At 34.5% G+C, this 19,609-nt stretch overlaps 1 protein-coding gene across 1 annotated transcript in view; it reads right to left on the bottom strand.

Moving 5' to 3' along the window:
- Nucleotides 1-1,595: 1,595 nt before the first annotated feature.
- CHM (CHM Rab escort protein) overlaps nucleotides 1,596-19,609 on the bottom strand; it is a 69,415-nt gene continuing 51,401 nt past the window's right edge. The window contains exons 11-16 of the mRNA XM_059824563.1: nucleotides 17,954-18,058; nucleotides 16,991-17,054; nucleotides 15,934-16,030; nucleotides 12,532-12,624; nucleotides 9,009-9,175; nucleotides 1,596-3,686 (exon numbers count right to left, since the gene is read on the bottom strand). Coding sequence (XP_059680546.1) covers nucleotides 3,480-3,686; nucleotides 9,009-9,175; nucleotides 12,532-12,624; nucleotides 15,934-16,030; nucleotides 16,991-17,054; nucleotides 17,954-18,058 — 733 coding nt within the window. The 3' untranslated portion in view covers nucleotides 1,596-3,479. The remainder of the gene's footprint in view (nucleotides 3,687-9,008; nucleotides 9,176-12,531; nucleotides 12,625-15,933; nucleotides 16,031-16,990; nucleotides 17,055-17,953; nucleotides 18,059-19,609) is intronic.

The raw sequence follows: 19,609 nt of genomic DNA on the forward strand, positions 1-19,609 counted from the left end.
GCAGGTAGTTCACATGTTTTCCCACTCCCAGCCTGGAAAAGTGTTGAAGAAATTAATTTTATCCTTTCAACAAATGAGATTATGGATTGTCAGTGACCTTATTGTGTGAAAACAGTATTTTAATACTTCTGACTTGTCATTAATCAATACATTACTAGCAAATTGTTCTTGAAATTAAGCTGTTGCAAGTCACATTGCTGATGTAAAAAGATTTGGAGGGGAGAGAAAGGGGCCTAAAATACAATGAGCCCCGAAGCAAAAGGAGCCATGCAACCTCCTGAGTACAGAAAGTGAAACAGATACTAGCTACATAAAGAGGATCGTCAGAGGGACTCTGACAAGATTCAAAAGTGTATGGAAAACATAAAATGTAATATAAAAGATAAAACCCCTGCAAATTCCCCAAGTCCTCTTCAGAGCCCTTCAGTGGAACAGCACAAAGCACGTGCTCCATCACATTTCCACACAGGAGCTGACAGTGCCTGGACGTTTCTGAATCAGCAGGTCTAACGTGAAGATACTTTTTTTCAGGGGTCAATTTTCCCATTGATGCAAGGAGGATTTACACATGCAAGTCCCATTAACATTAATAGGAGTTACCTACATAAATCCCCCTGCAATGATAGGAGAAAAGACCCCATAGTCTGCAAGGATCTAAGTTCTAATGATTACCTGTCAAATGGCCCTAAGCATCATCATCACCAGAAAAAGCAGACGTAGCAGCTTCATGGCTGAAAATACTTCCAAAGGAACAGTAACTAATTGCAGTTATACAGATAAGGCAATACAACAGCAGAAGGGAAAATGGCATAAAATTGACTGTTTGAATATTAAGAGTTAATCCAATTAACTAAGTTAAAAAGAAAGTACTCATTAAAAAAGGAATTCAAACATATCAAAGCACTCCTTAGAAAAAAAAAAAAGGTGTGAATATTGTATGAGCTCCAAGGTGCTTGAAGGATAATACAGCTACTTGTTTAAAAATTCAATTAACCTTATCTTTCTTTAACTTGATTTATTAATAATCCTACAGATAAATTGCCAGTTTTTAAAAAGTCATGTTATCTTTTGAATACATCCTGTATGACAAGCCTTAAAAACTACTTCAAATAAGCCTAACCCTCACTTTGTATGCTTAAATCATTTAAAGCAAGAACAAAATGCAGTTCAATGCACGATTTCTGTAAAACACGAAGATCAACAGCCTTATCTACTGCTATTGCAAGTGAGCTATTGGGTACTCTACCACAGGAAAAACATTTTATGTTTCCATTCACCATACGAATGAGACATGAAAACAGTTTTTAAGCAATCAATGTAGTGTAAAGTCATAGCCTACAACTGGTAGATTATTCTGTCTTATCTAAAATCAAATCTGCAGTATTTCCACATGGACACGAAGCATTAAGATGCTACTTTATATAGCTTGCTAACTTATATAAACATACTGTCACATATGTAAACTTCAATCTTCTTACAGGCAGCAACATGATGAAAGTAGACATCAGAATTATCAGGAAATCCCAGCTCATGAACGAACTGCTTTTCTTGCGTAATTGAAAGAAAACACAGAAAAATGCACTTGCAAGCAAACCTTTAATTTTCATCAAACAATTTCCTTGTAAACACAGAGGATGAAAAATTCAACTGTGATCCCTATTACTGAAAGACAAACAGGGACTAGGTCCTCCACTTAGTTCTTTTACAGATCTGTAGATGTTAAATACAATTACCATATACTCATGCTTTCCAATACACACAAAAATTACAGCTAAATGAAGAGGCCGTCTGCTTACTACCACATATAAATAACTGCTCAATCACAAGCATCCAAAGCTAACTGTTGTTTAACATTGGAAACACTCCAACCACATATTGTTCTGAGGACTTTGGGATTATACGCACAACGGTACCCAGCCAATAAACAACGAACGTAAACACGAACAAACCGGTTTTTGAAATGCAAATTGGACAATGTATCATGATGCAAGACAAAGTAGGAGTTAGGCTGTAAAAAAATAAATAAATTAACCTTTATGGCATGAAGCCATTTTAAAGGCAGGCACATGCACTGCGAAACTGTACAAAAGCCTGGATGTGTCAAGTTCAGGCAGTGCTGTATATTCTTTATTCAACGGCATTTTTTATTTACGTACAGTATTTAAGCACTGCTAGAACTGTATCTAAGTTCACGTAGAACACCCCGACTCATCAAAATTCACTGATCTCTATATTTAGATATACTACTGATCTATTGGTTGTACATTTTAAGGTAAATCTTTAAGTAAATGCTAAATATTTTCCATCATCTGAATATCTACTTTCAAGCATTGTTCAGAAGTGCAAGTTTATCATGGTCATTTACAACAGCTTTCTCATTTTGTAATTTTTCATAAAAACTAGGCTTATAAATACTTCAATAAATTTTATTGTATAAATTCTTTATGATTTATCATTACAAAATGCATAACATACAGCTGTCGCACTAATTTTAATCCTATTAACCAGGATCAGTACGAACCTTTGGAATTCTCAGTTGAACCTTCTCCCCACCACAAAAATCCTCAATTAATGATCATCTAAACTTCTCAGACACCGTACTTCAAAAAAATTAACTACTGGCTTATTAAAGGCCCAAACACTGCCACAAACCCAGGGAAACTAATAACAGGTACGCTCCATTTATGATTTTAAATTTTGTTGGGAAATCTAGCATTAAGTTTAAATTGTGTTATTTTCCTGACTACAGTAAATTAAGTCACTAGTGAAAATGTGTGATCTATTAGGTCTTCAAAAAAAAATCTGAAAGTAAAATAGTTTCACGTGAGGAACATCTGTTGAATTACATTTGTTTCTAAATTATGGCATCAATTTCAAAACCATACAAGAAATTTTTCATTATACAAATTAAACAAAATCTCTATTATGTATTCTAAAGCCACTCCAGAACTGTCAATATTATTGCCTTTAAGTTCCATTCATAAAACTATTCTGAAGGACAGATTGTGAAGCTCACCTTCAACCGTTTAATTAGCACAGATCCAATGATTTTTAGTAGAACCGCGATATGTTGTATCAGGTCATCTTCTGACTGTAAGCAAACTTGCACATTTTTTCTTTTGATTAGTTTCGACTTGTTGCCTGTTTAAAAGATGGAGGATTCCTTCCAAGATGTAAAACAAAAGCAAATTCTCTCAACAAATCGTTAATCCTATTTTAGCATTTTAAAGTCAAATGCTTTGTTATATGTTTTTTGTTTAGCTACAAACACACCCCTGGATCTGGTGGACCTACAACTATTCAGAAATGTCTCAGCTATCAATGAAACCATTTGACAAAGAAAGATTATTCAAGCTAAGGAAAGTAAGGCAATTGCAAATAATACGGCTATGGGTTTTTTAAATCTCTCTTTCTTACCCTTCCTCCCTTACATTTTAGTTTGGGTCAACCTCCTCTTCTACTAAGACAACAGTGCTAATTCATTCTTCATTATCTTCTTTCTTAACAGCTGTACTACCTCCACTACTGCCTTCCTCAGCTGAGGGTTCAGGTTTTGTCTCTGGTGAATTACTGAATCCAGACTCTTCTGTCGCAACCTCATCTTCATCATAAATAATATCTTCTGGATTTGGTGGTGGTGGGCAAAATTCCTCTGTAGGAAACATTTCTTGGAAAATAGTCTCAGCCTATTTAGAAAAAAAAGCATAAAATAAACTTTACCTTGAAATGTAATGCCTTGCAGCAATATTTTACAGATACTTAAGATTAACCTCTGTTCTTTCAAATCAATAGTGATTTAATACTTTGACAGTACTGTAAACACATGGGAAATCCGTTCCTTCTTGCAGTCCTCAAAAAAGAAAAAGCAATCTATCCTTTTACATTGTTCTACTAGGGAATTCACAGCATAGGGCTTTTTAAAAAATGCTGGTTGTTCCGCATTGTATTGAGAACAACGAAACTAATTTTTTGCAAGCAAAATCTTTTCCACTATAAAAATATCCCTAGCTGTAGTCAAATGCAAAGCATGGGAAACACCTTGCCTCTTTCCAGAGAGAAGAATCCATTTCACACCACAAGCAAAGCCAGGAAATTGTTAGTATGTATGATCATCATTATCTATAGGGGATTCCTTCTTAAATTTAACAACTACAAAAAAATTTCCATTTCTGTTTTTCTGAAAAGCTCATAGATAGCTCAACTGCGAACTATTCTCATCCAATGGAATATTATCATTGAAAATACATGCCTATTTGTATACGATACATTTATAATTTATTCAAAAAACATGTCTATAATTTCAATGTATAATGTGCATACACCTATGCACACAAATTGTGCCTTTCAGAAAAAGACCTGCATAAGCAACTTCTATTTAGATAAAAAGACAGTTACTCTTAAGATATAGATCAAGGATTTAATTTACAATGCCACTTACTCTTCGTGCCATCAAGGTTTAGAAATTAAGTACACAGAAAAAGTCAAGTTTTTTGACCACTGCAATGAAAGACGTTAAAAAGAAATGTTCTTGATAACATCAGGGTAGTTGTTATTACAACATACAGAATACAACTACAAAATCTGGGACAAAAAAGAACCAAAATAATACAATCTTAGAATTCTTGAGAACCAGACATTTCCTTAAAAAAACAGAGGCCAAAAATCCTTTAAAAAAAACCACGAGAAGGAGCTTTGTTAACTAGTGTTAAATAATTTTACATGTTCTTGTTCAAATAACCTATCTTTAAAAAAACCTAAGAAACCAAAAAACCAGCTAGAGACGCTCAGGAACTTATTTACTGAATCAACATGCACTTCACATTTCCATAAAGGTTTTCTTTTCCAAGTCCTTAAGCTTTTAAGGCAAATAGAGACAACTGATGCAGAACACAGTTATGTTTTGGGTTTCTACAAAGGCAAAGGAATACTGCCTCTCTACTTTGTCTATTTAGTAAACTATGCCCTAAAGACGACCTGTGATGAGAGCTCCCACATAGGCAAGAATGCATTTAATCTTTATATTCATACTGCTACCAGACACTGCACTGAAAAAGCTGACAGTAGGGTCAGTTAATGCCAACTGCAAAGGCCGATTACACGACGCGGAACCCTGGACAAGAGGGAATTGTTTTCAGATTAATACATCATTGAGCATGTACCAAACAGCTTTCTGTGATAAACTTCACTGCCCACCAGCAGTGGATTTGTATCACCAGCACGTGGATGTAGGACTCCATTATTAACTGCTTAAATGACCCTGTCTACTCTCAGTTCAATTTAATTTTTCATTCTGCTTCCTAAATTTCAGTCTTCCATACCCGTTTAAAACTGTTTAAAACTATTTATATTAGTATATGAAAAAATACACAAAAAAATTTCTATTCTCTACTTCAAAAACATGGGTTTGTAATTTAAAAACCTTACCTAGTAAGCCTGGGGGGCAAGGGGGTATAAATACCCTACAAAAAGTTTACAAAACCAAGTTTTTGAAGGTAAGAGAAAGACTTTTTATTTCAAGTCTGCACTTGTCCTTGAAACTCCAGAAATATACTTAAACTATTATGATATTTAATAGAATATTGAAGAAAAGTGCCATATTTTGCACTAAATATATGACAAACTAGAGCAGACAACCATTTCCTATGCAGTTCTCAACAATTATTCAGTTTCCAATTAGTCAGCAAATATCCACTCCAGAAATGGTCAAATAATTATGAGGCTGAACATGGAAAAAAATTCTCAGTATGTTACGTAGGACATAATGACATTGATTATAATTGAACAATTTAATGGTATAGAGTGCTTTCAGGTCTACCAATTTTTTAAGTTAACCTTATCCAGCTGAAGTCATGCAGAATAACCAATAATAATTTAACAGCTCCTTCATTATAACAGTTTGATACTTATTATAACTAATTAAGTTAGTAAATAGTTCCTTCAATATTTAGCAGTTAAGTGTACCAGCTTTCAAGTGTGCACATTTGAATTAAGCATTAATACATAAGCATGTAAAGCACTTGCATAATACTCTAATTTAACAACTGTTTGTAGTTGAATAAAACTATGTTTTGCTACTGTTTTACCGTATCCCAGCTACACACCTTGATGGCACATAGACAAGCTGTACGGGCTTTCAAAGCAACTTGTACAGAGAACACTACCAAACTAACAGTAGTTTGAAATACGACACACTGGAATAACTGAAATCCTTCCAGATATAGAAAAAAAAAATGTAAAGAGGTTAAAGGGCAAATACTGGCACGGCAATTTTAGGGCTTCCTCTCATGCACATGAAGATGCCTCAGAAATCTGAAATACTTCAGAGAACACCCTACTTTAGAACATGATCATTCATGTCAGGTTGTAGCAGTGAAAAAAATAGAAAACTGGAAGCCAGATGCTTTACTTGATCCATACATACAGAATTTGAAGGAGTCATAAATGGCACTTCACATTTTCTTATCCTCAGGGCAAGTAAACGCAGACATCAAAATTAATTCAATATTATACTAGGAATTTAACACTAAATTAAAATAAAGCAAGAATGAAGTAATTTGTATACTGAGCTGTAGGTGGATAATCGTCTGTAAAAGTTGTGGTGTCTTGCCTTCTAAATAATGCATCATCAATACAATCAAGCAGCATGACACATAGAAGTTAGTAATACTAATGGTAATGAAAACATAAATCATGGGAAGTATCATTAAAACAGTAAACGCAGAATTGATTAGAGAAATTAGATTCAATTTACCAAGCTATCTCCAAGACTAATACACACAGCAGTTTTGCGTTTGTTTTTTAAAGAGTTCTGATCCATGAGTTTGTAAATATCTCGTGTTTGGAGATTTCCATCCCATTGCTAGGAAAGTGATTTGGGGGAAGAAGGCACACCAACTTACATGTATTTCCCTCCTCCACTTCTCTAGAAGGTACCTGCATGCTAGATGGGAAGGGTGTATTCTAGCTGCGAGTTCTGATTTATTTTCAGCCTATTCTTCATTTTGTTCCCACACAGACACCTCACTTCTATTTTCCCTTATGACTTATAATTATAAACACATTTACACTAAAATATTTTTCACTCTAACAAGTCACCATTTATTTCAAAATTTAAAACAGGTTAAAAAAAAAAATGTAGCTTCTATCAACTCTTTCTGAAAGGCAGTGTTTTAGGCTCTTGTTTCTCCTCCGAGACCTGCATGTTTAACATCTATCTCACCGATGATCAACAGATTTAAGACAAAGGCTAACTACAGCACCTAGAATATTTAAACACAGCTTGATCTATAATAGCACTACTCATTGGTAAGAAAAAGAGCTCTTAAGGTAAGACAAAGCTGAATGCTAGAAAAGGTGGCTGTCAGGATTAGAAATAGGCTGTTTTTCAAGTGTATTTAAACAGCTTTTAACTTGCACTGTTTTAAGTAACAGTTAAAAAAAAATCTCATCTAGAAAAGAACTCATTTACAATTTAAAACTGCTACCATAATAATTGTCTTGCATTATTTTTTGTCTTTACAACTCTTTATCCCTCTTGGGAGGCAAATTATTGCCTTGTAAAGCAAAATGAAGGGTACTATTAGCCCTTAATCATACTGTTCTGACCCTACAGTTCAGGCTATGTCAGCCTTTCCTTTTTAAAATCTTATTTTAAGAAGTTTATGACTTAGTCATAAAAAATCCTGCAACTGGTTAGAAGATGGCATGCACTTCCTTTGAACATGGCCATTAAAAATACAGCTTTAAAGATTACTAGTGCCAGTTAATCCTACAAAGATGTAAAAGTTTTCTCACATTAGCTCTGAAAGCACCCTGACACCACAGTGACTGCTGTGGTAGATTTGCCTAAGAATTTATACCTTCCTTATCAAGGTGGATCTCTGAATGGAAGAGCAAAGGAGAAGCATTCCTGTAGTTGTCTTCTGTTGAACAAGTCGTAACCTACATATTCGCACGATCTGGTTGTGTTCTGCTCAACAGAAGTGAGGAAGGCACAAGGAGAGGTATGATATGAAGTTCTTTGTGAATTTCTATTTTATCTGCCCTTGAAGATCCAGTGTCCCTGCATATTCTGCCTATTGCCAACAGAGAAGGTGGCTATTTCATGATCTCCCTTTTGTTCAGGGAGCTTTCACTCTTCACTTCCAATTTCAAAGCACTAGTAGTTTGTCATACATTGAGTACTGGTATATTATACCTACTACTAGGTAAGCTGCAAGTGGTTCTCAGTTCAGGATTCTAGTTAGCAGGAACTTGATATGTAGACACCCAAACACTGAGAACTAAAAATCAGAACTGAGCATGATTTGGCACCAAATACTATCTCAAGGACATGAGTAGAATGACATTCCCCTCAATTCCTTCAGAGACACAATTACACCGTAATTTTTTAATACAGTAATACTAAGGCAAAGAGAAGGTAAACTGAGACAGACAGCTTAATGTACCAGATTAGTAATTATGCTGGGTTTTTTTCCCAATAGGTTTTAGGTTGGTGACTATGTCCTGCAGGTATTATACTACGTTGATGATCCTTCCAACTTGAACTGTAGATAAGCTTTCCTGACCTTTGATTTGTACTGCTTCTCTACCACTGCACCTCCTCTTTAACCTTACAGGTGAAAGACTACGTATTTTGGGGAGTTATCGTCTATATTTCTGAATTATTTGACAGTTCTTGCTTTCCACAGTATTAGAGCAAGTAACTATTCCACCAAGATCATCATCATCAGGTACCACTGCCTTCTAGATTCCCTTTACCTGTTCAGATTAACTATCTGCTACTCCTAATGCTACTGTCTCAACTGACCTTTTCGCCATTCTCAATCCCACTGACATTCACTCTGCCCATTACGCAAGATTTTTGTACGTCTAGCTGTGACAGTCTATATCTGCATTAGTACCAATTACGTAGCATAAAGCAGAGTAACCCAGAACAGAAGTAGACTGTATTGGACCTCCTTAGGTCTTTAAAATTAAAGTTCTGCAACCAAATTGATCTGCCCAACCTGTTTGACAGCACAGTCATTTCCTAAAGCAGAGTCTGGTCCAGAACAAACATATACATTTGAGGGTAAGCCATCATATGAATTTTTGTCAATTCCGGAAGAATCTCTCATGTTGAAATACACTGCCCAGAGGACTCTAGGTTTTTCCAGTTCTTCGTTTTCAGTCTCTGAAAATGGAAAAAAAAAAGTTTACAGTAATCAACGTTCACATATAGTAAGGGAAACATGTAATCTACCATACTAAAAGTCAATTTATTAACATACAATTACTGTAATAAAGTAAATTTTTTTTCTTTAAAAAGCCAATTAATTTTACTTTCCATTCTTTTCTGAGGTACTCTTTCATGGTACTTTTCCTTTACAACCATAGGTATGTAAACTCGACTTACTCTGTACACACTATGCCACATAAGAACCAATTATCACCTAAAAGCATACTACCAAGAAGCTTGGTCTAAATTTAACACCTTTCCACTTCACATTATCTAGTTTACTCTGGATAAACTCCACGAGCATATGACGGTCTGAACAAGTCCTCCACAGGCTGTGCCTGCTTGAAGCTATTGCATTCCATATGCAAAGGTATTTTTGACGTATACTTTTTTAATAGTTTATCTTTGTATGGGAACTCTTCTCATAACAGACCTTTGTGTGCTGTAAGGTTGAGCCAATCTAAGGAGACTAACTAATGCTCATGGTTTAAATGAAAGAAAAATCCACAAGGAATACCCCCCCAAATTAACTGCAGATAAAGAATTACCAAAACCCAGAAGTACTCTATTTGAGATGTGTGATATGCAGTATGCAGAATTTCTAAACTGCGGAAATACTGCTAAATGAAAATAAACGATTAATTTATATTTATCTCTGCTTACTGAGTACTTGTACTGTGCTACAGTACTCGTTACAAATACAAAATGATCATAAACTACGTCTTGCTTGTTCATCATCTGTGCCTTCTTGTAGTTACTTTGCACATTCGTGTACCCCCTCCTCTACACACAGGCAGAAAAACCTCTGGGAAAATGAAGGTCACTTTTTAGCAGTGCGGAATCCAATGGAAGAATACACAACATAGATTCTTAGCTTAATAGATACTATTTGTTTGGCAAGTTTGCTGTACCCTTTTTGGTATTTTACCTCCTCTGAAACAAATGAAGCTTGTAAAAGACCTTGCAAGATTTACTTTTTTCCAAGGAAGAAACTTCTCAATAACAATGGCATTCAAAACAGTATTTTAAAGCAGTTGAATTAGAAAAAAAGAGATAAATCTATGCTATTCTTTCAGTATCTTTTTATAACTGTCAAATACTTTAAAAAAATAGGTGCTAACCATACTGAACAATTTGAAATATAAATTAAATTCATCAGCCTGTGAAAGTCTGAGCCTTAATACAGGGCAAGATGCTCTTTAATATATTTAAAAGTTCACATTGCTCATAAAAGTTACTTCTTCCTCATTTAGGCAGGAAAATGAATGGAGTCCTCTTCTCCAGGTGACTTTGCCTCTTTGACCTGCCATGGCCCAGTGCTCACTTTATCTGGTGATTCATTTTCAATAACTCCAACAGTATTTGTTCTGACATTTTAATTAAAATACGACCACTACCTCATCCTGATGATAAAAAGGCCTATGTGTCAGTGAAAACTAGCTTTTCAGTGCCTCAGTGCACCTGAGGACCCCTATGATCACAGAGCTTCTACAGAAGAATTTCAGTCAGGTTCTAAACAATACATCATTTCAAAACTGGATCACTTTAAACATTAAGATTAATGCTAACCCCCCCAAATGATTAGAAGACACTAAACTGCAAGTTAATCTTTTCTTCACCAACTGAGTCTTTGAAACACATGGCACTGTCTTGAAAATTTAAGATATATGTTAAATATTAAAAGTTGGAAATTGGCAGGCTTTAAATTAACAAATATCAACATGAAAAGTGTTTGCAGCTCTCCAATCTAATAAAGTTTTCTATTTACAAGCCCTAGTTGTAGTCTACGTATCTGTTTTGTAAAGGCTCTTGTATTACAAACCTAGTAAAAAATTTACATCTTTGGGACATCAAAGATACCTTTCCTGTAAGGAAAAAAGAAAGAAAATGCATATTATCTAAAACTTTACTTCCTATTAAAAGCACTTTGTTGTCTAACAAAAACAGTAAGATATTTGCTTTTTCATTAAAGGGTAGAGGAAGAAAAAAAATAAAAATGGAAAAGAACAAAACACCAAACTTGTGAAAAGCTGAGCTCAACCCTTCATGAAACACTGTTCTTGCTTACAGAGCCCTGAGAGGAAAAAGAAAGACTGGCTACATAAAAGCTGCATTTATTTTTTTTAACAGGAGAAAATTCTATCTGAATTCATGTTATGCTTCATGAATGAAGCACAACAGCAAATATTACAAGTAAACCAATTATAAATATTATAAAATACTTCCACATCTTACTAACTTGTGTATGTACGAATGTTAACACTTCCACTGGCAGCTAAGTATTGTTTTCTCATAGAAGAGCTATGATTTACTGTATTTAAGTATGAGCACACCATATGTAAAAATGCTTTGCCAGGGTTAAAACACAGCATCCTCTTCTACGTGCATACTACCTATTCTATGAGCATCTACCAAAAATATGATTAAATTCAAGATCTCAAGATTAAATTTCAAAGACTCCTGTGGAACTAGCTCAAAGTATCTCAAGGACAACTTCTTTCTAGGCAACAACTGCTTTGTCAACAGCTACTTTCCTCTGGGACTGTGAAATTGTCCATCTCAAGGTCAAAATTCATGAAAGCAGCTGGCAAGGTTTCCTTGAATTTAGGGCCAAATAGTTCATTATTGGAAATTACTGGAAATCTATCTTCCTGATAACACTGCAGTGTGTAACAACTTTATACTCCTACTGCTTAAAGCAGAATCCAGAGAATTTCAACCAGAAACAGCAACCAAGGAAGCACCTGAAGACAACAAAAGGATGAGCAACAGTCTTAGAATGAGAGAGGGCAAAAGAAAACTAAGAAGCTTACAGCACTGAGCACATCTGGCAGCTGAAGGAGAAAAGCAGATCACTAACTTTCGGGGGTTTGAGATCTTTTGTTAGGGATACCCAAGTGATAGAAAACACTAAGGATAGTGTAAAAAAAACAGATTCACAAATATTTCATTTCACTACTGCACCTTTGAAAGACATGCTGAGGAGCAAATACGCTTCCACGAAAAAAAGTGTGAAAAATTAAAAAGATCCTAGACACTTATAGCCATGGTCCTTGTATAGTGAAGTTAAATCACAGCTGAAGAAGACTTGGAACATTAGATCATGACATACAAAACAACCTGACATCTGCCTAATCAATCTCACTCTCAGAATAGATTCCTTTACTTTGAAATGCTGATACCTAAATAGCAGCTCACCATATGTTGACTCTGATGACAGATTCAGATGTTCAGTAACAGATACTTTAGTTACAAGGGTAAATTATATTTTTGCAAAATAATCTCTTAATACTTCATTTATTTATTTTTACCTTTTTCTGTATTTAGATTGAATAACTTCTGTACAACAGGCTCTAAATCTTCCCTAGCAGTTTTAGTTGATGGACAGGTTAAATGGACTAAATCTGTTAGAAGAGAACACAAACTAATTACAATCACCAATACACAGATACATAAATATCTACAATTTTTAAAAGGCACAGCAGCCTTTTAGAAATCACTGCTCTTCATATAAACCACTTCTTTAACCCAGAGAAATACTGTATTATGGAAATACAGTGTATATACACCCCACAGAGAAATTTACTAAATACATCTCATAATTATCTCTCTCGTCAGTGCAGACAGAGCAAATATCATTCTGTGAATATGTGTCTATGGATACCAGGAAAAGCAGCAGCAAGAATCTGGATAACACACTGCATTTGCCATTTATGACCTCTACAAACCCCAAGAACATTCTCATCATAGTGTTGACAGTCCAATAGGTCAGCAACATACTAAACCCACAAATATCACTACTTTCATCAACACCCTCCTTTAAGAGCTAAATTGGGACTGAGTGGGGATTTGGAAATTTGGCTACAGCCAGTTTAAGCCTGGCTGTACAGGAGTAACTTTCTCCACTGAAGTAAAAAGTTTTTGAGCAAGACTTCCATTTCTTTTACTGTACTAAACAGTAAATAGGAGATGAAGTGAATAGATGGATGTTTTAAGTTACAGCTCAAGTGGGCTGGCAGTTACCTATCTCCAGCCATACGGAGAACGAAGAACACTGGGAACACTGTTGTGTTTTGACGAGCTAGAGAGAATGTAAAGATAAGCACTGCTGAATATCAGAGAACTGTTCTCCGATGTAAGTTATGACATATGCAATCCCTTGGTTCAACTTAACAAAAAAGCTCTACAACATTTTATTCATCCACCTTCTTACAGGATGAGGGAAACAACAGTTTTGTGTTTGGGTAAGGGTTAAATTAGGTTAGGTAGGCCAGTAAGGATTTATGCAAAACTGATTTCAAGTACTTGATTTCAAGAGGTGCTCTGTACACATTAGAAACAAATCACAGAGTACAGCAAACCTGTATTGGAAAAAGATGACATTAAAAGATTTTGGACCACAAGAACACATTTCTGGAACCATGTAATTATTCAAAATTCACCTTACAGCATGGGCAAAGCAATGTCACTAAATCCAATTTTGTATTTGTGAAAATTCACAAGTATGCTTGAATAATGCCGATTTGATATTTAGGTTTCTTGCTCATGTACTCGTTTTCATCAAAATAAAGTTGCTAAATAGATTCCTCATGGAACATATCGTTCCTTTATTTGTTCTGTTTTGCAAACCAGTGAAGTTGCTGACCCCTTAGAAAAGATTATCACTTGATGCAGCTCTTGACCTCTTTTCCATTCCCTTGGTCTCTACTCGGATACAGAGCCAGCTACTCTGCTGTTTTATCCCACCTGATTTTACATCCATTCATTCAGTTATTTAAAAGCCTCACCTTAAAGCGTTTTATAAAAAAACACCTTAATGGACTCATTTGCTACTGAACGGTCATCTGGAAACTTATCAGCACAGAAATATCTGCCAGAGACTCATGAAGAAGTTTAACATATCTTTGTAGAAAGTTTAAACTGATTCATTTTTTCTTCATGTACATTTTTCATCAATTTAATAGCAATGTATAGCTATGGTGTTATTTTAAAACCGTATGACATTCTTCTCTTCTCACACTGAAGTCTGGCTATATTTGGGGCATTATTTACAAGTACATCATACATATCTTGAATGATCTCCTGGCTGCAGTTATGCCACAGAAAGTTTGACACCGACTCCAGGAGGACCAGAAATTTAACCCTTCATGCTCCTTTCAGATTGCAAACACAGAGATTATATTCAAACACGAATTTTTTATTTAACCAAAACCAAACCTGCTGTCTAAAAGGAGTATGTACTAAAAAAAGTAAATGAAAACAGGTGGTGATAATGAAAGTCTCCCTTTAACCTTAACTAAATGTTTACAACCCCAAACATAGTAATACAATCTATTCTTTCCTCAAAAAAACCCCAGCTATAAATCACTGAAGTTCACATCATTTACTTTCTATAAAATCTTTTTTATTATCTTTAAGGTTATGGCTATGAGTCACAGTCATCAGTATATATTTTGATTATATTTGATTTACTCAGGTATAACTGCATTAGTTACAGCGGTTGCCAACATTTGTCTTCAAGTAATTCTTCTAGCAAGAAGAACGATGAGTTTAGTTCATGATTTCATCATTACAGTCTCAATTTTTAGGGCAAGTGAAGGAGTTTGGTTCCACTCAACTGGCAATACAGATTATGTGCCTGTCATTTATGCAGTGTGATCAAAGCATAGATGTATTTGTATACTTATCTTAAATAATTGTTTGAAGGAGAAATCAGTCAGGTTAAAACCCATTTACAGATAATGATGTAAAAGTTTTTAAAAAATTATGATATATGTCCCATAACTAGAACTCAGCTATACCAAAAAATACAACTATATTATCTCAATACATGAAGACAAATTTCATTAAGGAATGTAGTACCTTCTCTTCTGAAACTAAAAGAATTTATGGAGAAAAGTAAATAACAGAAACCTTAATTTTTCAGCACTACAGAAATTCTCATGAAACTAATGATTTGTATTTACTTGAACATCAATCCCTCTTTAGTTTCACTTCCTGCTACATATATTTTATGAACCCTTAAATAAAGTAAATCGGCTATTTAAAGGATAAATATTAACAATATGCTTTATAGCACTAAGTTCTTAATTATAGATATTCAATTTTTTTAATCATTTAAGTAGGAAATATAACTTTGACTTAATCATTTAGTTCACTCTTCTTTCACATGCAGAGACCTGAGTTCAAGCCTAGGAAACAGTAAAATAAATTGGTTATTATTAAAGTTACTTATTTTTTGTTAAAAAGTGTTAGGTCAGGTAACCTCTAATTCTATTTATCTTCCATGTAGTGTCCCAAACTGGTAATCTTTTTAACAGAATTCAGAAAAAGAATTTGAAAAGAAAAATAAATACCCAATAAGAGCATTTTGTTGCTCATCTGTTTCAAGTTCACATAAATACCAACAACAGTCATAAAGCTCTGTACATGGAAAACTGTTAATGGAAATACTGGGCTGCCCCTTCTAGAAAGGTGATCTCTTAGGTATTTTTAGAATTAAAGAATCTAATGCAGTAGATGACAATAACAAAATTCTTAAATGGACCATTTCACTGATCTGCTGGTAACAGTAACCCAGTACACACTATTTTCTCAGGTAACAATCTAGTTATTGAGTAGCAATGATACACAAACATATTTTAAATTTTGTTTCAGAGTGATAGCGTCAAAGGGAAAAATATAGTGAAGAATTACATATACCCTGTACTTACAAGAGTCCTTCATGCATGTCATGGTTGAGGAACACAACTCAATGACACAAACTGCTGGTTTTCCTAGATCCACTGGAGGCACCGTCAAAATGGAAACCTGCCAAGCAGAAAGAACAACGTCTGTTAAAGCAGAGTAACACGGAGGATGAGGCAACCACACAATTCTGAGTAAAAATGGAAAATAACTGCAGACATTTATACAGTTTTGTTTCCTGGTTTATTAGTAACAATTTGTGGAATCAATCCTGCAGAGTTTGAGCATTCAAGAATTTCTACCGAAGTCATTAAGGCCACCTTTATTAGGAATGTCTGCAGCAGCGGAACAGAAAGGAAACCTCACATCATAGCCCCTTCCAAAAGGATGACAGTTTAGAAAGGCTGTTGGCAAGAGATCGCAAAATGTCTTTTGAACACTAGGCAGAGCACTATTAGGTGAGGAAGAGTGGAGTACTTTTATGCAGGATGCTAGTAGCAACACTTAGGAAGAACAGATTTCTCTGTCGGAGATGTTCTTCTTTTGTAGGTCCTATTTAACCTGTAAGAATCCAGAAAGTGTACAGAAGAAACACTTAGCACAGATGACTATCCTTTAAAATTAAGGTCGGCGAAGACTGACAAAGCAGAAACATTTCAAGAAGGATCTGAAAGTGTATAAGAACTTTGAACGGTAAAAGCAAATGTTAAAAAAAACAAAAGAGCTTTGAACAAAGTTTTGACAAGGTAAATAATTACCAGTTAACAGAATATTAATGGTTAACAGTTTATTAAAAAGCAAGCAAAATGAACTACCCTAAAGACAGCAGCTTAGAAATTCTGTTAATTAATATAGCGCAAACCAACAAACAGAGAAACCTAACTCACTGAAGAAAAATGAAATAAAATACAATTCCTAATAGTTTCATACAGACTAATGAATTAAACAATTATCAGTAGTAGAGAGAGCTGTCTAAAAAGCTGGATTCATGCAGAAACAAAAGCATGAATTAATTCCTACCGACAGCTAAACATTAGTATACACAATTAATGAAGAGATAGGTGGTACAAAATCGAGAGATACCTGCTGCTCTGAATCTGTGTTTAGTACAGACTGATCTGTAATGAGCACCGCTCTGGAGATCTGCCTACAATTAAATAAAACAGTTATGGCATTTCACAAAAACATAAAAAATAGCAATTTGGATTCGTAGTTTTGGCAATACCAATCTAAACATAACACTGTGGGAAGGCTATTCAAACACATAATCTTTATTAATATGGCTGTTAGTTGGATATTTTACCTGTTGCCGAAGTAGGACCACATCTGGAACATTAATGTAGTACTTTTAATGACCAAAAAAGATGACAAATAAATGAGCCAGTGCTGTTATATAAAACAGCTTGAACATCCTTCTGATTTAAAAAAAAATTATTTTGTTTATTTGATGAAGACTAGTAGCAGCACGTTACAGGACTTTTCATGTTCCAGACAGCACAGGACACTTTGGATTAAGGGGAAATACACTAAGGTGGAGTTCATGAATTGAAGTGTCCAAACCTCCATTGCCTACAATTATTTCTGCACTGCACCTACTACTACAGTTTTGCTAATATCTCATCCGCAGTATTTTGAAGACAAAGGCAGTATATGTCCAATGTGTTTGGCAAGAACAACAAAAAACAGAGAAAACAGTGACTTTTAATACTTTTCTAATCCTGAACATATTTAAAGGGAGAAGAGCAACAGGCACCTCCACCTTCCAAACGCTTTTTAACAAATGTGAAACCCCTAATGTGCTTAGAGCTCTTGGATTTTTTTCATAAGGAAAAGGGGAATATGATTTAGAGGACAATTTAAGAAAACCTAAACATAGAAAGTACAGAATGCCCTCAAGTATATAGAGGGAAGAGAAGAACTATGCACAGAACTAAGCTGTACTGCAAAGATAAAGCAGGAGACAATAATCTCTTAAATTTAACTTGCAGGATATTTTATACACTATAATTTAAAGAGATTTACTATGTTTACTATTTTACTACATACCTGTAACACACATTTGTGCCTACGCTCTCTGAAAGGTAACTATCTTCCACAATAAAATAGTTAGCACTTATTCTTTGTCCAAAATGATCCACAATAGCTTTGCACCTGTTAAAAAAAATTCAAACCAAAATAAGAAATTTAGATATAATATGACAAAGCATGAGTAAGTTTTCAAAATTGAGTTATATAGAACACCATTTATAACTTTCGGATAAGTTAGCTACACTTTTTTTTAACATGTGACCCCCTGAAACAACTCAACTGAAATTGGTAACTAAATCCTAGACTTATACATTCTACTTGGTATATACAATTTTTTTTTTTTACATACAATGCCATTATAGATAATGATATTAGAACTTTAATAAATTGGTCACTTTATAAGGAAAATGAAATACACACTAGTAACACTGGCATTTGATTGTATGTGAAAACAGCATATGTTTCTTACCTCATGATACATGGAAAAGTAATACTGTGAATGATTTTGTAGGTGTTGCCCAACGACAGTGGTTTTTTTCCCCTATCAGCAACCTTACCAAAGACACATTTATTTTGACAATCATATTTGACAAATTAAATGGCAAATTAACTTAAGAGATGTGAGGAAAAATCCCTGACAAATGTGTCTGTCAGACGAGAACTTTTCTGAGCTTCTATATTTGTGACTAAATATAGCATTTATCTCTAAATTATACACAAAAGGAATAACTAAGTCATATTGCTTTAAAAGCAACACAAATATTCTTGATAGATACCAGTTGTCTTTGAATATATACAAATTCTAAAGCAAAGATGCATTATTCTGCCTCAGGCAATACTTTAAAAAGTAAAAAAAAAACCCCAAGACTCTCCCCCCGCCCCAATGTTTCTCAATGCAAGCAGGTCAAAACTAAATGAGAATAATTAAAAGTTGAGACACTGCTACAAAAATTTTCATGAGCCAAGCGTAACACAACAGACTAACACTCTTATAAATGGGACAGAAATGCAAACCACAGGAAAGAGCAATTCAGAGAGCTTAAATGAGAACAGGATACAAATTTCAGATTTTAATGGGGAAAAATATCTATGAAAAAACAAACTTCAGACTTATATATGACATATGAAACCAAATCATAGATTTGAAACAAATAAAAAGGAGGCTGTATGCAGATACTAACTAAAACAACCTCTGCTGCCGATTCCTACATGTCATGATCGGTGTTCTATTTAATTGTACATATCTTCCTCAAACTGAGATCTTGCAAACATTTTTAGAAAGCCCTACAGGTTTACAGAGCACCTATTGTAATGAATGCTTTTCCTATCTAAAGTGCAAGCAAAATAAGTGCACTAGAATTTCTTTCCTTGTAGCTTGTTTCCATATCCTAAGAATCTTTAAGACTTCATCCTGATTTATAAAACAAGATTTTAAGGTTTTCTACAATACCAGAACATTTACCGTATAAAGCAAATTAGCTTTACCTAACTTCTGCTTGGTGTATTGAAGTTACCATATTTTCTTTAAATTAAATTCTTCTGAATCAGCATCTCAATGTTTCAGTTAACTTAATATATAAGATTCAAACCAATAAGTTCTCTCACACACATTTACACACACCCCCCCACTTGTGCACATGGAAACACCAAAAGAAACAAAAGGATGCCTAACAC

This window comes from Gavia stellata, chromosome 14 (assembly GCF_030936135.1).
Source record: "Gavia stellata isolate bGavSte3 chromosome 14, bGavSte3.hap2, whole genome shotgun sequence".
Classification (NCBI taxonomy): Eukaryota; Metazoa; Chordata; class Aves; order Gaviiformes; family Gaviidae; genus Gavia; species Gavia stellata.